The sequence below is a fragment of the Oryzias latipes genome, chromosome 7 (assembly GCF_053564925.1).
Source record: "Oryzias latipes strain Hd-rR chromosome 7, Olatipes_Hd-rR_3.1".
Taxonomy (NCBI): Eukaryota; Metazoa; Chordata; class Actinopteri; order Beloniformes; family Adrianichthyidae; genus Oryzias; species Oryzias latipes.
The window spans coordinates 27,574,280-27,593,539 of record NC_136243.1 but is presented as its reverse complement, the minus strand read 5'-3'; the positions used below and the strand labels follow the sequence as shown (position 1 = coordinate 27,593,539).

The window sequence follows — 19,260 nt, the reverse complement described above, 5'->3', positions numbered from 1 at the left end:
TTAGCATACATGTAAAATTACCATAGCTTAAAAACAAGGGGGGAAAAAACTAAGAATTTTAAACGATCAACTAATAATAACACTAAAAGTTTTTAGGATTTTTGTGACATAATAGTGATTGTCACTAAATTTTCCCCACTGCAAACAGAATCACAGTGAACAAACGTGTCAGGGAAAAGACTATGACACACTGCTGCGCCTGCAGGATGCCACCTGTCTGGACGTGGGCGACGATCATTGACGTTAGCATCGGCTTCATTAGCATCAAGGTCTTCCTCTCACTGCTCTGAGTCATTGTTTGCCTCCATGAGGCGCGTCATGTGTGAGCCTTTCCAGTTATTGTGCTTAAAAATGAGCACCAAGTGAATGTCAACAACACTAGTCAAAATGTTTTGCTGTTTGTTGAAATGTTCTTAAAAAAATTGTTGCTGGTTGAAGTTCTGTGGGCTGAACAGCCACCTGATGGCTGGTTTAGCAAAGGCTTCAACTTGAGTCATTGTGCAAAACATTTAACCCAACATTGTTCTCAAACCTTAAGAGGCATGTTTAAAGTAAAAATCACAGCACTGTCTTCACTTCTCAAGATGAAAATCAGAGAAGGAGATTTAACTCTAAAGGCCCCCTTTGATCATCTTTTAAAATACTGTCAAAGGTTTCCCAGAGGTTTTTTAATCATGATTATACCATTTTTAGCCAAAATCAAAAAACCTGTGTCATTTTCTAGGCCATTGTTTCTGCAGAGCGGCAGGCATTCATTAGAAATTCACCTGACTCAACATTATCAGTGCAATGAAAATGGTGAGCAATATTGGAGCTATCCAGCCGTACAGTTTTGAGCAGGATGCCAGGTCAGATGATGAAAATAAAGACGTATATGGATCTAGTTGTCTACAAGTGGATGTATCAGAATGAATTTGATCGTCTTAACTCCAGCCCTGGTAGGAAAAACTGAAATAACTCTTATTTCATTAAATATGTGTTCTTTAGTGTGCCAACGTTACCATATTATCATATATATGGATACAATTTGCTCTGAAAGGCTTAGGAAAACTCAAAGGTTTGATTTCATCTGTGAAGGACAGTAGAACTGTTTTTGAAACTAATTAACAGTTATGCAGTGGATGCAGTTGTTTTTTCCAGAAATAACTTCCACAAAAAACGCTTTTCTTTCTCTGTGCACATAGAAAAACATTAAAAACAAAACCCAGAATTAGCCTGAATTTGCAGTGAGGCAACTTTTGAATGATGTAGTCTCAATGCAGTTGGATTTCACTTGAAACTGTCATATGGGGGAGATACAAGTGGGGCAAAAACAATAAAAAATGTGGCAGTTTTAACCCTTGTGCTATCCTATGGGGTCAAGATGACCATTGACGTGTTCTCCCTATGACAAAGATGGATAATGGTGAAGAGGATTTTATGTAATCCATGGACACCAGTGAAGATCACAAAACATTGAAGAAAAAAGTTCAGCGCACTATTTAGTGGGTCTAGATGACCCAACTCCCAATGTCAAAGTGCCTAGGATAGCACAAGGGTTAAATCAATAGAGAAGAACCTTTATTGATCCCAGAAGGAGGAAATTGATTAATTATCAAGGCAGAAATTCTTGTTATACATATGATTCTATTCAGGTAGCTTTCTTATATCTTTCATAAGTTTCCAATGTGAAATAATTTCAAATGGTAAAATTTAATAGATTTGACTTCAACAGTATCTTGACCAATTTATTTTAAAGACCCACTCCGATGGTGTTCTTTTATCCTTTTTCTCAAGAATGAAGACATATCGAAAGAAATTTAGGCTTAAAAGTGCATTTGTTGTTAATCGGGCGCATATAAAAAATGCAGTTTGAAAAATAGAATATTTGTGACATTGAAAATATGCTGGGTGGGCCACAAGCTCCCTGCTTCACTCCAGGCGAAGGGGTACGGGGTTGTTCCACGCCAATGGTCTTGGAACAACTGAGAGGACAATCTCTAATGAACTGCTGCCCTGCAAAAACTATGTACCAGGAAACGTACGTTTTTGGCTAAAAGCAGTACAATCATTATTAAAAGACCACTGGGAACACTTTGAAAATATGGTAGATCAAAGGATGATCTCAGTGGATCTTTCAACAGATCTTTACATTCAAAGCTGATTATTTTACAGAATTAGTCAAGTTTAACCGTTTTATTGTCATTAGATGTTCATCTCTGGTACAGTAAGTGTGCTGCATCTGCATGGTTGTTCCAGTACTCATTTTGCACCAGTACAACGTCTCCAATGATCTCAGTCAAAGTGTTTTACCTTGTTAGTTGCAGCATTGATAGCCATAGTTGGTGACGCCCCACCAGACATGATGCAGTCCATTCTCAGAGACTCTGACTCCAGACTATAAGGGGCTGAGGCCTGCAAACGAAGCAAAAGAACCAGATTAAACATCTTTGCATAAAAAGGTACGTTCAAATTTTACTGAGTTACAGTTGCAGTTTGAATGAGCCCTGTACCTGTACTGTTAACTTCACTGATCAAAGCGTGTCTGCAGTCAGGCATCAACATGAAAAGGTTGAAGAAATTTTAGCTGGTGTCAAATGTGTCATGGTGATCTGCAACTTGACAGATTGCACATGCTCTGTTTTAGTTCTATACTCCTAGTGGTAGCTACTCTGCTGGTATAATTCTGCTTCCATGTCAAATTCTGAAAAGGCTGTTGCAGCAGTAGATGCGGCTTAAAATTAAATTCCAATTTTTTTGCACCAAATTTGATTTCAATTCAATTCAATTCAATTTTATTTATATAGCCCAAATTCACAACAACAGTGGGCTTCGTACCGGTAATTGTAATTTCTGATTTGAAACCATTTTTTTCTCTCTCACGTTATTTTTTTTAATCAAAAAAGACAAACAACAGACTATATTTAACAAACGTTTTTTTTTTTTGCTTTAACATCTCTTTTGGGAGTGCACCTGAATTTAAAGTGCAACTAAATACGTATTTCTGTTTCAGTTTTAGAACAAATTCCTCGTACTCCCACTTAGTGGTAGCAACAGCCTTTAAACAGATTGTGTGTTTTGTTGCTCTGCAGCAGTCTAAGGTCCAGAACCAGTTCCACATAACTGAAGAAACTGTTCTGTTTTGGGAACAAGCTCCCCTTTGCTCATTGCCATTTTAATGTCTGTGCGTTGGGAGAGACGGGCGGGCTGACCTTACTCCAAACCGAAGCCCAAGAGAGCAGGATGCTGGGAGAAAATAAATCCACACTTTCCCAAAAATACATTTTCCTAAAACGGCAAATTTAAATGAATCAATCAAATTGGTTGATCGCCCAACTCTATGCAGTTGGTATATATTTATATCCGTATAAATACAAAATTCAAATTATTTATATTTATGATACTATAAGAAAATGAAATAAGAGCCATTTTCAGATCCTCTTTTAGTCTCAAAATAGCTGCAGACGCTTCAGGAATGCCAGGTAAGTGTTTTTTATCTTTTTAATTATATTTTTAGATATTCTTAATGTTTATTTCTCTTTCTATTTATTTATTTATTTATTAGGCTGACAGTTGTGGGCCCTGTCCTCCAGGTCCCAGCACACCACTGAATATAAAATGAAGAACTAATTAGAAATCTTGTGCAGCTGTGTTAATTAGTTTCTCCTTTATGTTATACACAATTTCTCCTGAGATCACAAAGGATATCAGGGGATATGTAATGTATGAGCACAGCATTTTCCCACCACAATAACAAAACCTAAATGCATCCCAGGAAACTTATAGTTATTATGCTAATGCTTATTGGATGTTCTCCAAAATCTTTGAGTGCCAGTGACCCAAAACACTCACAAAGACACAGAAGATGACTACATTGGTAGAAGCGTGGTGAACTCTTACAGAGAACTTAAAGCTAGGCGAGGTTAAACTTTTGCATTTTGAAATAAAACATGAAATAAACCATGTCAAATATGTGCAACTGAATGCAATGAAACCAATGAAAGCAATTTGTATCTAAATGTCCTGCTGTCCCCAAACTATCTAAACCAGGGGGCTTCAACTAAAATTTAAAGACGTCCAGTTAGAAAACATTTCTTAAAGGTCCAGAACAAAACTTATGACTAAATATTCAGTGCAATATATTTTTAAGTAGCCAAGGATTGGTGGCACATCTGCATGTCATTTATATCCAACTCTCACTTCAAATGAATTCATTACAATTTAAAAATGTTGACACTATGTATTGTCACATACCATAAAACACAAGGGACTGTGTTGAAGAAGACTCCTGGTTTTGTCTTCTTCAGTTTCCTCACTGGCTCTTTTCTCCCCAAAGAAACTTCCCAAACATGTCTTTTTGTTTGGCTTTTGTTTTCGACCTTTGTTGAACTTTAAGCTTTGGACTTATAACTTAGCTAGCTCTCCGAGCGAGCAGCCACTTTATCTCACGCAACAAGGCAAGACAGGCGGATGTGGTGAACAGAATCCAGTAGTTTTCCAAACTAAAATTTCCGTCTGATATAGAAAATAAAAAAGCAGAAAGAATTAAAGTTAGCGTAGGCATTTTTTCCTGTCTGTGTCCCTGTACCATGCAGCACGTCGAAAAATGCAGGACACCAAATTAAGGACACCCAAAACATCAAAAAGGGACACGGAGGGGGGCCCGAAAATGCATCCATACATGACGAGTAGGGAGTGAGAATGTGCTGGTTTTAACAACAACAAGAGCTGCACCGTTGTATTAGTTTTGCGTCAAGTTTGGATCTGGGTCCGGGTTTAGGTCTGCATAACCCAGCGTCTGGGTCCAGATTCGGACCAGCTCTGGTTTGAATCCTGGCTGTGTGGAGTTTGCATGATCTCCTCATGGATGCGTGGGTTTTCTCCTGGCACTCCGGTTTCCTCCCACAGTCCAAAACACATTTAATAGGTTAATTAAGGACTCCAAAATGGTCCCTGTAGTGTGAACATGAGTGTGTTGGTCTCAGGGTCTCCAGGCCTTCGTCTCACCTTCCCCTTTCAGTAGCTGGTTAGGCTTCAGCAACCGATTGACCCCTATTTCTTTGCTTCAGACAGGCTTTTTTTCTTTATTTTAATTTTGGTCTTCAAATCAAAAATCTACAGTAATTTTGGTTTAAAAAAAACCTATTTAGATGTATATGTATGTTTAGGCAAATCTGTACGAGGCGCGCAGCGACCCAGGCAAAATTTTAAGATCGTGAACAACCCGGTGAGGCCACAAGGCGAAAATGTTTATGCACATACTTTTCTACGGGCATTCTGCAGCCATCAGGTGGTAGTAAACACTTAAGTGTAAGAAGGGGGGAAAAAAGTGAGACGTCGTAAAGATTCTTCCTTTTTTTTTTTTTTTTTAAACACCCCCATCCTCCTATCTTATGCATTGCGCAAGAAGCTCGATAGTGATGTTCATGTGATAAATGCTCGCTCATTGTGAGTCCCTTGCACGAAGCACGGCTGTTAGAAATACGGAAATCAGATCATTGTTTTTGTGGGTATCCTACGGGCATCTTACGGCCACTTACGTATCACGTGCACACCCCATGTGTGCAGCATTGTGTGCAGTCAACAAGGAGCCAGTACGCGCACCTTACTGGAGCTGGAGTGCCGCATGAAGGGCGCCGTATTTCAGCATCCCCCCCTATGTCATAAATACTACTACAAATACTCCACAGTACACTTACTGAACGTACAACAATGGTACGTTCCATTTTCATGAGGTGGACATACAAGCCTCAAAGAAACTGCAGGAAGCAGCCCCTCTACGGACACGGACAACCCAAAAGCTCGCAGCAGCTGTACAGGGGTCGACCTGTATGGGATCATGTGACTAAGGTGGTCTGGACGCCTTTTGGACTCAAAACATTTTAAACCAAAATAAAAAGCCCCCCCTGAAAATTCCCCCACCCCCATGTGCTCCTGAAAATAAACAGGAGCACATAATTGATCAGTAAATATGTTGTTTTTCTGGAAATCAAAATGATATGGATTAAAAAATGATACATACTGCAACCGAAACATAATAAACTACACTTTTTATCCTCCATCATACAAAAGGTTTTTTGTGACAAAAGGTAAATATCTGTTAATTCAGCTGTGGTGGCCTGCCATCTGTTACTAAACTTAAGCTGCTCGTCCTGATAAGACTGCAGCTCTGAGAAGGAATTTAGGACTGGAATGCATCCCTGCAGGACCGAGGAATCACCAGACACCGAGGAAGCAAAGATCAACTTTTACTCACAGCTCTTAACTTACAAAGTCCTGACTCTGATTCACTTGACCTATTATCTTAACCACAGCTAAATGATCAAATATAAATATGAAATACAAAAATAAACAAATTATTGTGTAGCATATTTTTCCGATTGATATGTAAAGTTAATTGAATTTTTAAATCCTTGAGAAAGTCACTAAATAATAAGTGAAATGGAAGCCTTGTGGTATTAAAATAAGAGATATTTGGTAAATAATGTCTTTAAAGATTATCAACAGTAATAAATAGCTATGCTGTTTATTATGCATATCTATTTTTATCTGGTTTTATAACATGAACAAGAATATCTAGGTAACAGACCTAAAAAGTAATTTCCTTGTGCCACAAGTTTATTAATCCTCAGAGAAGCACCTGAACTCCCAGCATGCCTTGAGCTTGAAACTATATAGACTAGTTGAGGCGTACTTGATGTAAACTGCAGGAGTCGCACACAGTCTGGGAAGCAGACCCATCACTTGATAAGATGAATCAAGTCATCTTCATGCATTATTCACCCGTGTACAATTTATTCAGCAGTATGTTCATCAGAGCAAACGCAGGGTTAACTCTGAGTGAAGAGATGAGAAATTACTCAAAGATCGATGAGAAACTGCCTTAAAAAGGAATTTTACAGATATGTTTCCTCCTTGTCTGACTGCTTTCTGGGTTTAAGAGAGGAACCTGCTTCCTGTCTGAAAATGCTTACAGTAAGAGGATTGGTAGGTAGCAATGCAACCCTTAAATCATGATCAACTCCTGGTTGAAGGTTTTTGTTGGAGGCATTTACAAAAATGACAACAAGGACATGAGAGGAGAAGGAAAAAGACTGAAGACATGGGCAGAATAGTTTTCTTATTGAGTGGTGACAGGCAAAAAGGAAAGCCCTGCATGAGAAGAAAAGCAGCAATTATTCTGAGAGCAACAGTAACTAAGGTACATTTCTACAAATGGATGCAGTGCATCTGACATTTAATCCCACTGCAAACTTGAAATTGCTGGCCGTGAAGCCTAAATGCAACAACAGCTATATTAAAATGCCGATACATTTTTAGTGCACAGCAAAGCAACACCATGAATCTTAGCACTTAAAACCACCCAGCTTCTCCTCAGCACATGTGACAGCCCATAGTGTGTCTGCGAGCAGTGCAGCAAGTGAGGCATAAGAAAAAGGTTCGAAGGGGCCATCCATGTAAGACGAGATGACAAGGCTCTGAATTAATTAATGTTAGTAATAAAAAACATAAAAAAAAGAAAAAAGCGGTGAAGAAAATATGTCTAACGGCAGCCGCGGGGCCTTCTGTTGTAATTAACTGGAACACAGGACTAGAATACCCCTCCTCTCCCTTTTTACTCCTTTTTTTCTCCCTTGCAGCTTGACTATTTCCCTCTACGCTCCGTCTACCTTGATGTCTTGTTTCGCTACAATTTTGAACCCTTTCTTTCTCTTTACCTCAAGCCTTTCTCCAGTGAGCAACGGTGATTGTGCACTTTGCCGGCCTACGTCTGTCTGAGCTCTCTGGAGTCTGGGAAGCGGCAATGTGGGCAGAAGCGGGGAGGACGGAGTGGCAGACGAATAGAAAGATAATGATCATGTTGGTGCAAACAGTGACAGAGATGAAAGAAAAAGAGAAGGCTGTGATAAATGACTGCAGGTTTCCTTTAATGCAACCACAGCGTGGAGTGCACGTTTAGAAAAGATCAGTTGAGCAACTATATCTGAGAGGGATCTCCAGGATCCAATAAATACAATAAAGTCATTCAATAACAATCACTCAATACAGATTTCCTCAAATTAGAGCTAAATTTATTTTCTTATTTGGGTTTTACTGAGATAATTAAAAGCATAGGATTACTGACGGGACAACTGATTTGACTGAATGAACCTATTCTGATGATGATAAAGAAAGGCTAAAATTAATATTTCAGGCATAAAATTTGAAAAATGTCTCTGAAAAATAATTTCCCTAAGACCCACTCCAATGAAAATCAAGTTTTTAACATGTTCTTGTAGCAATTTCCCATGATCGAGGACATTTAAAAAGACAAATAAGAGAGTATAAAACGGGATAATAGGGAGTCAGAGCAGGCTTACTCTGCACCAACACTCAAACACCACAACTCAAAGGCAGATTTTTTTATAAACTCTTGCTGCGCTGCAGAAACTATGTCCTAGAAAATGACAAGGTTTTGGATTCATCCTAAAAACTGCATTACCACTGGAAAAACTTTTATAAAAGATCAAAAGGATGATTGGAGTGGGACTTTACAGATAAATTGCTACAGGTGTAATTGCATTCAGCTGTATTTTGCATCGCTGCTTGGCTCGGTGGATATAAAAATTCTAAATAAATTCAGTATAACACAAGAAAAACTTTAGTTTAGTAGCATGAAAAGGTAGTTTCCCCCACTTTTACCACCAACAAAGTAAATAGTGATTCTTAAGGCATATAAGATTTCATCTGTTAAAAATACCTAATGGATACTGCATAACTGTTGTGGTTGTGTGTGTAACATGTCACAATGACATTAAAAACCTATTTTATTCTATTAAGGAGGCTTTTTCAGGTTAAAGCAGCCTTTGACTAAATGACACACTTCATGCATCTCCAAATCCTCTCTTCCACAGGGGAATGAACTGTTTAAAGCCTGGTCATAAAAGTTTAGACTACAACATTAATTTGGACTCGCATTACAATTAACAACCCTTGAAGCAGATTTTATGGTATAGGAGAGGGCATCCAGGAGGAAGTCAGAATTTACACAGCCACACGGCAGGCAGAGCTCCAACGCACACACCAAGCTAGTTAAAAAGAATGCAAATATCTATGAATATTTTAATGAATGTTAGTGGTGGTTTGATTCTATTGCATGTATTTCTGAGAATAAAATACAAAACAAAAGACAGGCAGCATGTCACAATGGTTACACAGCTTTTGGATTCATACCTGTGGGTTAACGAGTGACTGCTGGTTGCAATCTGGTGAGGGAATTTACTGTAATTGACTCACCAGAGAATCTCTTTAAGAGCTGCAACACAGCAGTTGCAGCTGTAGTCATAAACACAGAAGCTAATTCGTTAGCAGATAGCGCATTCTCTTCTCTAACCTCCAACGCCAAATATTTCTATTGGTTAGTTGAGTCTTTAATATTTTTAATTGGTCGACCAAAGGAAATGGGGACGGGATTTGACAAATTTAAGGAGGTGGTAGGCCCCGCCCTGATGAGCGTCTGACAGTTTGCATTTCAATTTGAATTCATAATGCTATGTGAAAATGCATTGCATCAGTGTGGGGGGGGGGCGCTGTTTTGCAATTTCACTTAAATTTTGACACAAAAAAAGCACAACATTTGACAATGCAATAGATTTGAAGTTCCTAAAATGAATTTAAAGCAACCCATGTATTGAAATATCATTTTTTAATATTGAATTCTAATTTAAAACATGTATTTTCATATTCCAAGCCTGACTTGCATATTGAATTGTCCATTGAAAAATGCATGAGCAAATTGGAAATTGAACTGTCAATTGAGAATGGCGTATTACATTAAATGATGACTCAAAAAAACGTCCATTGACCATGTTCAGTGAAGGACTACTGAGAAAGCTGTTTTGATTGTGCTCTTTGGTTCTTCACCTAATTTTTGCAGTGTGGAAAAAGTATGAATGACTTTAGCAAACTTTTTTTTTTGCTTTTTTGATGCTTAAAAAAAACTTCCTCTAATCTGGATTTAAAATCTTTTCACATTTGTAGCAATTGGGTAGTTCAACCGATTTTATCAACATATCAGTAAAATTCTATTTTATCCTAAATGCATTTTTTTGTTAATGAACCCATTTATAGTGAGTGGTTCATTAAAATAATAGACTTGAGTTTATCTGACTGAAAGAGTTTTACTGCTTTTTTTTTTTTAATCTTTGGAACTTAGACAGGAGTGAAATTCAACAATAGGGAACAATGTAAACTTTCCCAGAAATAGTCAACCAAAAAATTACTCCACAACACAACAACTTACCCAGAAGGTCATGAAAGGAACCCAAAAACCTAAAAGCTGCAGCACAACTGACTACTGTGAGATGAAGTAGGTGTGCTGGAACGTACCCGTTCTCCAGAGCGAGGCCTCTTCTTCGGCCTGCTGGGTAAAGTGTCTTCTTTAGGATTGTTGTCTATAGCCCAGTAGGAACCCTGAAAAATAAACGAGGTTAAATTAGGCCGTGCCGTTTGATGGATGACAATCTATTGATACTAAAAATTCAGTGAATGTTCAAGAAGATTTTAAACTAAACAGTCAAACAGATTAAAAAAAAAATTCCCCCCCCAAAAAAGAGTAAACTGAGAATCTTTTGTGTTTATATACTGATAATCAATGAATTTTTTTTTTTAAATAACTATTAATTGAAAAACAAACCATAGTTCAAATTTTTTGAGACTTAAAGCAGAGTTGTACTATTTGACCTGTTAGCAGTTGCATTAAAAGGATATAGTAGATACATTCATGTTCCAAGTTGAACATTTAGACTTACAAGGTAAGCGTGGTCATAAAAAAGTAGCTTGTTAAAAAATTGGAAAGAGGCTAAAAAAAACTGAAAAACGTGACAAAGATAGTAGGAAATCAGTCTAAATTAAGTTACTGTCATAGTTTCAGATAAAAACCTTTTTTTTATGTTGGTGCGTTAAACCTGACATTTCAAGTTTTATAAAGACATTAATATTTAATGACATTAATAACATTTAAAGTATGAATAATAAGTCTATTAAGTTATTCTATACAAGAATCATTCAAAAAGCTGATTCAGAACATTAAGGATGCATTTTCACTGTGCCTTTGAGCAAAACGTTCCCCATGTAGAAAAACAAAAAATGAACCATGTTTTTGCACGCATTTGGTGCCCGGTCTTATAGGGCTCAAAAAGATCCACCAGCAAAACTAAAGAAAAACATGTGTTGGGAATATCCAAATGAAGATTCAAAATTATGGGATGGCCACAGGATCTATGGCTTGGAGGCAATTTTATGGCAAAGTGTAAAATCTGGCAATTTTCCCATTCACCCCACAATATGGAAAAAGAAAACTTGAGAGAAATTTCCCAAACAAGTTCGGTCTAAAACCACAACCGACGTTTCATTGACCTTTGACCTCGGGAAAAGCCATCATCTTGAAGTTGAAAAAAATAAATAAAATTAAAAAAAATCACCTTTTGAACTTTTACAGATTTAAACTCCTGCAATGCATTTCGATCTATTGCCTCATAACTCATTAAGCATCCTTAGTAGGTACTTGGGGGGGGGGGGGGGGGGTGTGTAGGAAGTAGAAGGTGAAGATTTTGAACTGTGTTAGCGTGGCGAGCTTGCAAAAGTGGCGTTGTCCTGTTGCAGCCAGATTTTTAACTGGAATAAGTAGGAAAACATGCATCCCTGGCTCAAACTGAACAAAACAATATTATATACGATTTGAAGTGAACATATTAGAAAAGTGGGCGTGGGTAACAAAAACCTCTGTTGCCAAAGAAATCCAAATGTTTACTTTTGTTTGTCACTTTGGTGCGGCCAAAAAGTAAAATCGTTGCCATGGAGATGAAGCATAAAAAAAAAAGCTGCCATTTTGAAAAAAGTGAAGGTTTTGTTGAATGAATTTGTCACATGCAGCTCTGACCAGGTAAAGGGGGTGAGTGAGGGGCATTTAGCAGCCGCTCAGTCAAAAGAGGGTGCTGGGTAGCGACTGAGGGCCACACAAAGCCGCTCACAGCTTTATTTATTTATTTATTTTACATTTGTATAACGATGGAGCAAGCTGATTGTAGCTGAGAGCTCCTCCAGGTAAACAAAAACCGTTAGAATAGCTACTTTAAAGGAGACTAATTCTAACATGGGCTCAAGTCGTCATTCCGCTGACCAGCCTACAGCAAAATAATTTAAAAGGATTGGCTAATCAACAGAACACGCGACATGTTGTGCATTGTGCAACTAAGTCACACAAGTAAATCAGACATGCGTTATTGCCACATATTACTGGAGGGGCAATGCTCCGCTAATGTGCCGCTGCTCACAAATCCAAACGTGTACGCTGCAGCACAGCGAGCAGAAATCAGCTGAAAAAGGAGCTCATGTGTGGATAAACTGACTGATCTACAGGCAAAATAAATGAAGGTACTTTGTCTTTCACCTAATGTCATTAATCAGGTGACATTTTATCAATATTTGAAATTATTACAGTTTGAGTTTATAAAAAAAAAAAAGATTAATATGTGAATGCATGGTGGAAAAAACTCTGAAATTAATAAAACCGATAAAACTCGCCCTCACCTCATTCACCAGCATACCTGTATGAAGTCTATAGTTTAGTGTAACCTGTTTATTGAAGCTACACAGCACTCAAGCACACAGTTTTTTCATAGTTTCTAATTATCCCTTGGGGACAAATCCAGTGTTTTTGAATTGAGCTGAGGTTACACAGCAGTTGAATGGTTGCACTCTGTGTCTGTAAAAGCGCCCCCTGTTTTAGTACGAGGCTCAAGGACAGTCCTCAAATTTGCATTCGGCACACAGACTGTTTATCTCAGACACTAAAAATAGTGATCGACTAGAACTACTCACAAATGGTACTAAGACACCTTAACCAAAAAACGTCAAGACATGTTTAAAAAAAAAAAAAAAAAAAAAAGCTCATATCTAAAACTTTCACTCAGTTTTTTTAGGACATTGGGACAAATAAGTGTTAATAAACGTAGATTGATCAAATTGAAAGTTTTGCCTTTCAGAGCTCTTCTCTTAGAAGCAAAACTAACTACTGCAGAGTCGACGTCGCTGCAGACGATCCGAAGTCGGCAATGCAGCCTCGGCTGTCATTATACACTTTTCTATATCAACTCACTTTTCTATGCTGCCTCTTTCCTGCCGTGCTCACTGCTTCCTTCCCCAGATTATCCACTCAGATCCTTTCAACGCACAATGTTCAAATGCAGCAGCCTCTAAATCAAAGCACACAAAGTGAGAGACGAGGTAATCAGTTGCTTTTAGAAGTCTTTGATTTCCTCCTGGTCTCATTTTTCTCCACGTTTCGCTTTTCCTCTTCCCTCCCCAGGAGGTCTAAATCTGGAATCCGAATTCAGGAGGTTCATGCAGACCACATAAACACAGCTCAGCCCTCCACAACAGGCGAACCCCCCACACACACACACACACCACCACCACCACCACCTCCCCTATTCTTGCCTTTTCTTCTCCCCTGTCTCTCAGTCCCACATCGCTGAGCAGTACACAGCCAATTAACGTTAGTACATGCATGATTTAGCTTCTCCCCTCTCTCTGTGGCTTCAAACACAGCCTGTACATTCAACTTCTCCACAAACAGATGACCTCGCCCCCCCAAGCTGAGGTATCGACTACTTTGATCCATGATGTGAATTAAGGTGCTGGTCAGGTCCAAGTAAAGCCAACCAGGGGGGAGCAACTCTCTTTTTCCAGAGTGTGGGGCTCCACTCAAGCCCAAGGATTTTGTTTGAATTATTTAAACCTTCCTACCCCTAATTCATTTTTTAATGGCTCCAAAATCCCATCAGAAAAGAGAAACTCCCTCCTCCACCCAATACAAAGTGAGGAGACTTTTGAAAGCTCCATGAAAAGTTTTAGCAGCTTTTTGTTTAACTTTTTTTTTTTTTTCAAAGTTATTGATAGTTTCAACACATCTAGGCTGCCGTGACCCCAAAAATACAGACTTTAACTAAAGAAGAAGTCATGTAAGGAGAGGCCTAATTATAACATTTGTCTGAGTGAAGAGTCCTTTGATTGAGCAAGAACATGAAGTTGAGAAATTGCAGCTGAAGTGGCCCCGGCTGCTGGTCTTCCTGTGTGCAGCATCAGCAGCATCAGCAGCAGGCCAACATTTAAAAAAGGAGTCTTGTGAGCGACGGAGAGATGCAGAGAAACGGGCCCCTAATAAACCACAGCAGATGCATGAAAGGCCTCGTACCTGAGGGTGTGTACCTACATATACTTATTATTCATTACTCTCCGTGCCACATTATTACTTGGCAGAATCAATATGGCAGGACCGCAGCACACAGAAATAGCAGCATTAGGTATTCAGCTCAGCTGCTTTAGGAGTTACAAGCTGCTTTTAACTTTAGAAACTGGATGTGTATGTATTTGACTCAAAGAAACAGGATCCGTCTGTTTTTTGGGGGGTATATTGATGCACGTACGTGACACTAAAGCAACTATACCCTTGAAAAGCTCCTATATTACCTCTGTGAGCTTGTTCATACAGAGTTGCACATGGTGTTGGGAGTGTTATTTGATCATTTAAACTCAAAGGGATAATGTTTAAGACAAACTTACTTTTCCAGGGTCATCCTTGGAGCGAGGCACTTTAAGAAAACACTTGTTCAAAGAAAGGTTGTGTCGTATAGAATTCTGTGGGGAAAAGACAAAAACAGTACAAAAGAATTACAAAGTGAATAAAACAACATTATAATGGCTTTGCTGTGCTCTTTACAATCTATAGACCCACATAAAAAACCTGATGGAGCTTAACCCTAGAGCACTATCGCCGGGTGATTTTCACCTGAGCATTTCAATATGTCGTGTGTCAATGAGTCTGTGCCTTCACCAGAGACGTCTCACGTGTCCCAGGAATGGGTGGCCCAAACACCACGTTTCTAGAATGTTTTTATTATTTTTTTAGGAATCTTTTGTTCTCAAATTTTTTATTTTTCAGTTATTCTTGAGCATGCTTTTAAGAACTTCCCATGTTTTTCTTTTTCATTTTGTTACACATACCACAGTTGAAAATAAAAGAAAACCACTCTAATTTATCATGTGTTGTCATGTTTGGATCTATTTTTTATGACAAGTATTTTTTGCTGGGTATATTATATCTGGTAAAAATTACCCGGCAATAGTGATGGTGTAACTTTTTTTAACAAAAGTATTATAGGGTTAATCTACTACAGAAACTCCAGCTATCTGTCCAACCATCCAATTCAGGGGTTGACATAGCCCAGAAATTTGCACTGGCCCACAGGGCCAGTAGTTTTTGAAAGTTACTGGCCCGACACCGCGCACAGCGAGACCCGCCGCTCCGCAGGTGCTTGCAACTTTAGGGGGGTCCGGGGGCATGCTCCCCCGGAAAATTTTATTATGGTGCAATTTGGTGCATTCTGGTGACATCTAGCACTTATTTATACACTTTTCAATGACTAAAAATAGAGCATATCAAACTTAAATCTGCTCTAGTCTGTTTCAGATGTTTTGAAGAGAGCGCTGCAGTGTAGTAGTTAACACTAGTTAAGAAGTGTTCATGCTGCTTCTAATCACTGCTATTTCACATTTGTTCCTAATCAATAGTTAAGAAGTTTTATTGACTTTTTTGCCCTGACTGCCTTAAGGTTCTGCTTTTTGTTACTGTTGCAAAGTTACATTTACTTTTTAGTTACTTTAGTTACCTAATTAAATTAAATAATTGAAAAATTAAATACAATTAAATTACTGAGATCATTCAGCTAACTAGAAATACTTACTGCTTACAGTGTTGTAAAGAAAAACAAAATTAAGTAGTTTGACCTTATACTCCATTTGAGTCTGAGATTCAGGTATTTTGAGTTGCCTTTGATTCTTTGACATTCAGCTTAAAGCTTAGTGCATACAGTTTCATCTTCAATGCATTCATTAAATATCTTGCTGTCCATACTACTAATTCCACCCGTCACTCCATCTAACATATTCCTATCTATTCCTGCCATGTCTTCCACATCTCTGACATGCTTCAGTCTCTCTTCAGTGACGGTGTTGGATTTATGATCATCGCGGTGAAAAACCACCAGGGGGCGCGCTGATATGTGTGTCAGTTTAAATATATCTGCCTAAAATGTAATAATAACCCACTGGCTTGTTCCTTCGTTGTTGCTGTTTAACATTGTTTAGTATTGAATTGTTACATTCAATAAAGTTTGAAAAAAAAATTGAGTGAGCGCGTGCCGCGTGGTGCTGGCAGTGACAGCCGCGCGCGCAGGCGGGAGAGGAGGAGAAGAGTGATAAAAGGTTTCCCATAGAAACCCTTGAAGTCTGAACACAGGACTAGCAGAAAAAGTGAATTATAAAGACGAGGTAAATCTACACGTTTTCGCAAAATATACTTTATTGTAAAAGGTGAAAAATGTATTAATTGTTAGATATTTTAGTGGCCCGAGCGGACAAGTAAAAAATAAAGTCTTGTGGTCCGTACTGCTCGAAAAACAGGACCGGGCCAGCGGACAAATGGCTATGTCGAGCCCTGCAATTTCTAAACCTGCTTTATTTGTTTTGAAGTCACAGGGTTCCTGGAGCCTATCCCACCGTGGGGCAAAGTCAAAGTGCACACTGGATGGTTCGTCAGTCTATTCTAAGCCCGCTGAATCCTTTTCAGGGTCACTGCGATGCTGGAGCCTATCCCAGCTACTGTTGAGCAAAGTCAGAGAACACACTGGATAGTTTGTCAGTCTATTGTAGGGTGAAACTCAACCTATTGATTCAATTTATACAAATACGGTCAAGGCAGAAGATGCTTTCTAGATCAACTTTTGGCACTTCCTTAGTTAAATGTGGGAATCATAAAAATCAATAGTAGTATTTCCTTCCATAATCTTTAACCAAGCAGCCGATAGCATATAAAAATGGTCACTGTCCGTTTTAAAAGCTGAGATTCTGCCATTTTTAAAAGAAAGGCAGTGACAAACACACTCAGCTTGAAACTGAAGATAATTCCTGATAAAGTTCCTATCCAGGATTAATCCAGCTCAGACTTTCCAATGGACACAGGAAACAAAACCTACTAACACACAGATGAATCACCACCAAAAAAAAGTATATTTATTCCTATAATGCTTAAAAAATAGCTAAAAGGTCAAATCCAACATTAACTATTCATTTAAAATTATCTTTAATCTTCACTTTGAATTCGACAATAAAACCAGAAGAGTGTTCAAAAACAGCGCTGTGTTGACAGTCCAACAATTTAAATTCCGCCCCATATTTGAGCAGTATGAATCGCCTAAGATGCTTGTAGAGCCCTGTGCTTGGTTTCAAACAGCTCTGGCTTTGGGCTGGAGTCCTGGTATTTGAAAGCAGAGCAGGCTTTCATTTTGTAGTCCTAACCATGAGAGAGGGAAAACAGACAAGCTGCTGTGCTGCAGAACCAGACAGGTGTATTGATTAAAAAATGAGGCATCTCTCCTCTGTAAGACACACTGAACCTGAAGATTAAAAAGTGAAGCTGATGTACATGAATTGCTTATAGATGGCTGGTCAACACTGGCATGTATGTATGATGATGACATCGCAGGGTTTTGGGAGGTTCCACTACACGGAGATGTGGTCTGAACACCATGATCCGTTTCAGTTTCCAGTTTTCTATCAATTTAATCATAGAGTTACTTCAAACTTTTGACCTGTAACGTATTACATTTTTTGTGATATTGACAATTAAAATGATGTATAGGATGTTTCTGCTATCTATGCCTTTCCTGCCGAGTCATGGATGCAAGACATTCTCCTGTTAACTGAAAATCCTCATTTCTAGGTTACTGATTAGGGTGCAATGTTCTAGGATTGGCTGCACATTGTTTTAAGCCTGTGTGAGAGTCTATCTAGGGTGTAGATATAAGAAAAAGGAGGAAGGAAAAAGGAGGAGAGGAAGGCCTTAAAAGAGGGGCCCACAACTGTGCGCGCTAGCCTGACACGAACCTGTTCTCCCTTCAGGCTCCCCTTCTCCACTCATCTGCTGCTGCTAATTAATACCACTGGGGAGGTGGAAGGGAAAGATAGACTGATGGGAGGAATTTATTTTCCCTCTTCTCGCTGGTTATACCTGCTCCAAACCAGATTTGTTTCTCCTACAAAAACCGTCTTCTCTTAAGACGTTGAAGGAACCCTGTCCACCTCTGCTTCACCCTAATCCTCCAGAAGAAATGCTTCAGCGGTTTTTAGCTGCTTTACTTAGCGGGTCACTGACTGTTTGAGGCCATCCATCAAGAAAAGACGTGGAAGTCGGATGGTGGAGAGAGGAAGCAGGAAGGCCACCAGCATAATCATTTATAGGGATTTGGGGGTTGTTGGGGGGGATTTACTGGATCGCCTGCTTCCTGGCTTTGATAGATGTGACATTTGTAATTAATTTTTATTTTTACTCTATATTTTGTCATTTAAGGGGATTTGCTCACCTGGGCACCATTTAAACCACCTCCACATCTCTCACAAGAGAAAACTGGAGAGTAAACATACAAAAAACGATTTTTAATCACAACTAAGCTATTGAAAAACGTAGGACAGTTCTTGTGCTGTTCTTAAATCAGAAGCCAAACTGGGTCTTGATGTTGCACTTGAATGTGGCTGGAGAGGTCTGTGGTTTTGAATCATCCAGCTATAAATATCAAAATTCTCATAATTCGTTGTATCTATTTGTGTGTTGAGCACCACAGCTATGCCAAAAGCGGGAGTTGCATTTATGATGCCTTTTTAAGACCATTTCTTTTTAGCATTTTCTTGTGGCATTTTTCTCTTGATGGAGAACATATATAAAGAAAACTAAGCTTAAAACAGCATTTCTGAGTATTTGTTTATTCAAATGGTTGTTTCTTTTTCTTTTTTACATTTGGATCACAGCTAGTGTGACAGTTAAGATCAAAAATTAGTCTGAATGTTTGTTGTTCGATTAAATTTGGTAGATGTTTTTGGAACTGTAGAGGGAATGATTGGTTTCTATCCATGAGATGAAATGGTTTTGGAAAACGGAAACCATATTTTTTAAATGGTAAATATGTACATAATAAACAATACAACATAAAGGTTTTTGAGCCACTTTACAAGAATTCCAGATATCAGATAAGAAATAGGAAATAAATAAAGATTTTTTGGGGGAAATAACTCAATTTTTTTGGAGTAAAAAAAGACAAAAAATACGAATCTCTACAAATGTACTAAGACTTTTTAAAAACATTGTATATGATCTGATGTGTTTGTATTTGTTTGAATATACATTCC

The 19,260-nt window shown here is 38.5% G+C and overlaps 1 protein-coding gene across 8 annotated transcripts in view; it reads right to left on the bottom strand.

Annotated features, from left to right (window-relative positions):
* LOC101156973 (forkhead box protein J3) overlaps positions 1 to 19,260 on the bottom strand; it is a 76,206-nt gene that overhangs the window by 17,983 nt on the left and 38,963 nt on the right. For all 8 annotated transcript variants that reach the window (XM_023956503.2, XM_078950794.1, XM_023956507.2 and 5 more), the window contains 3 exons: positions 14,584 to 14,658; positions 10,348 to 10,431; positions 2,293 to 2,394 (listed from right to left, as the gene is read on the bottom strand). In XM_023956503.2, the coding sequence (XP_023812271.1) occupies positions 2,293 to 2,394; positions 10,348 to 10,431; positions 14,584 to 14,658 (261 nt within the window). The remainder of the gene's footprint in view (positions 1 to 2,292; positions 2,395 to 10,347; positions 10,432 to 14,583; positions 14,659 to 19,260) is intronic.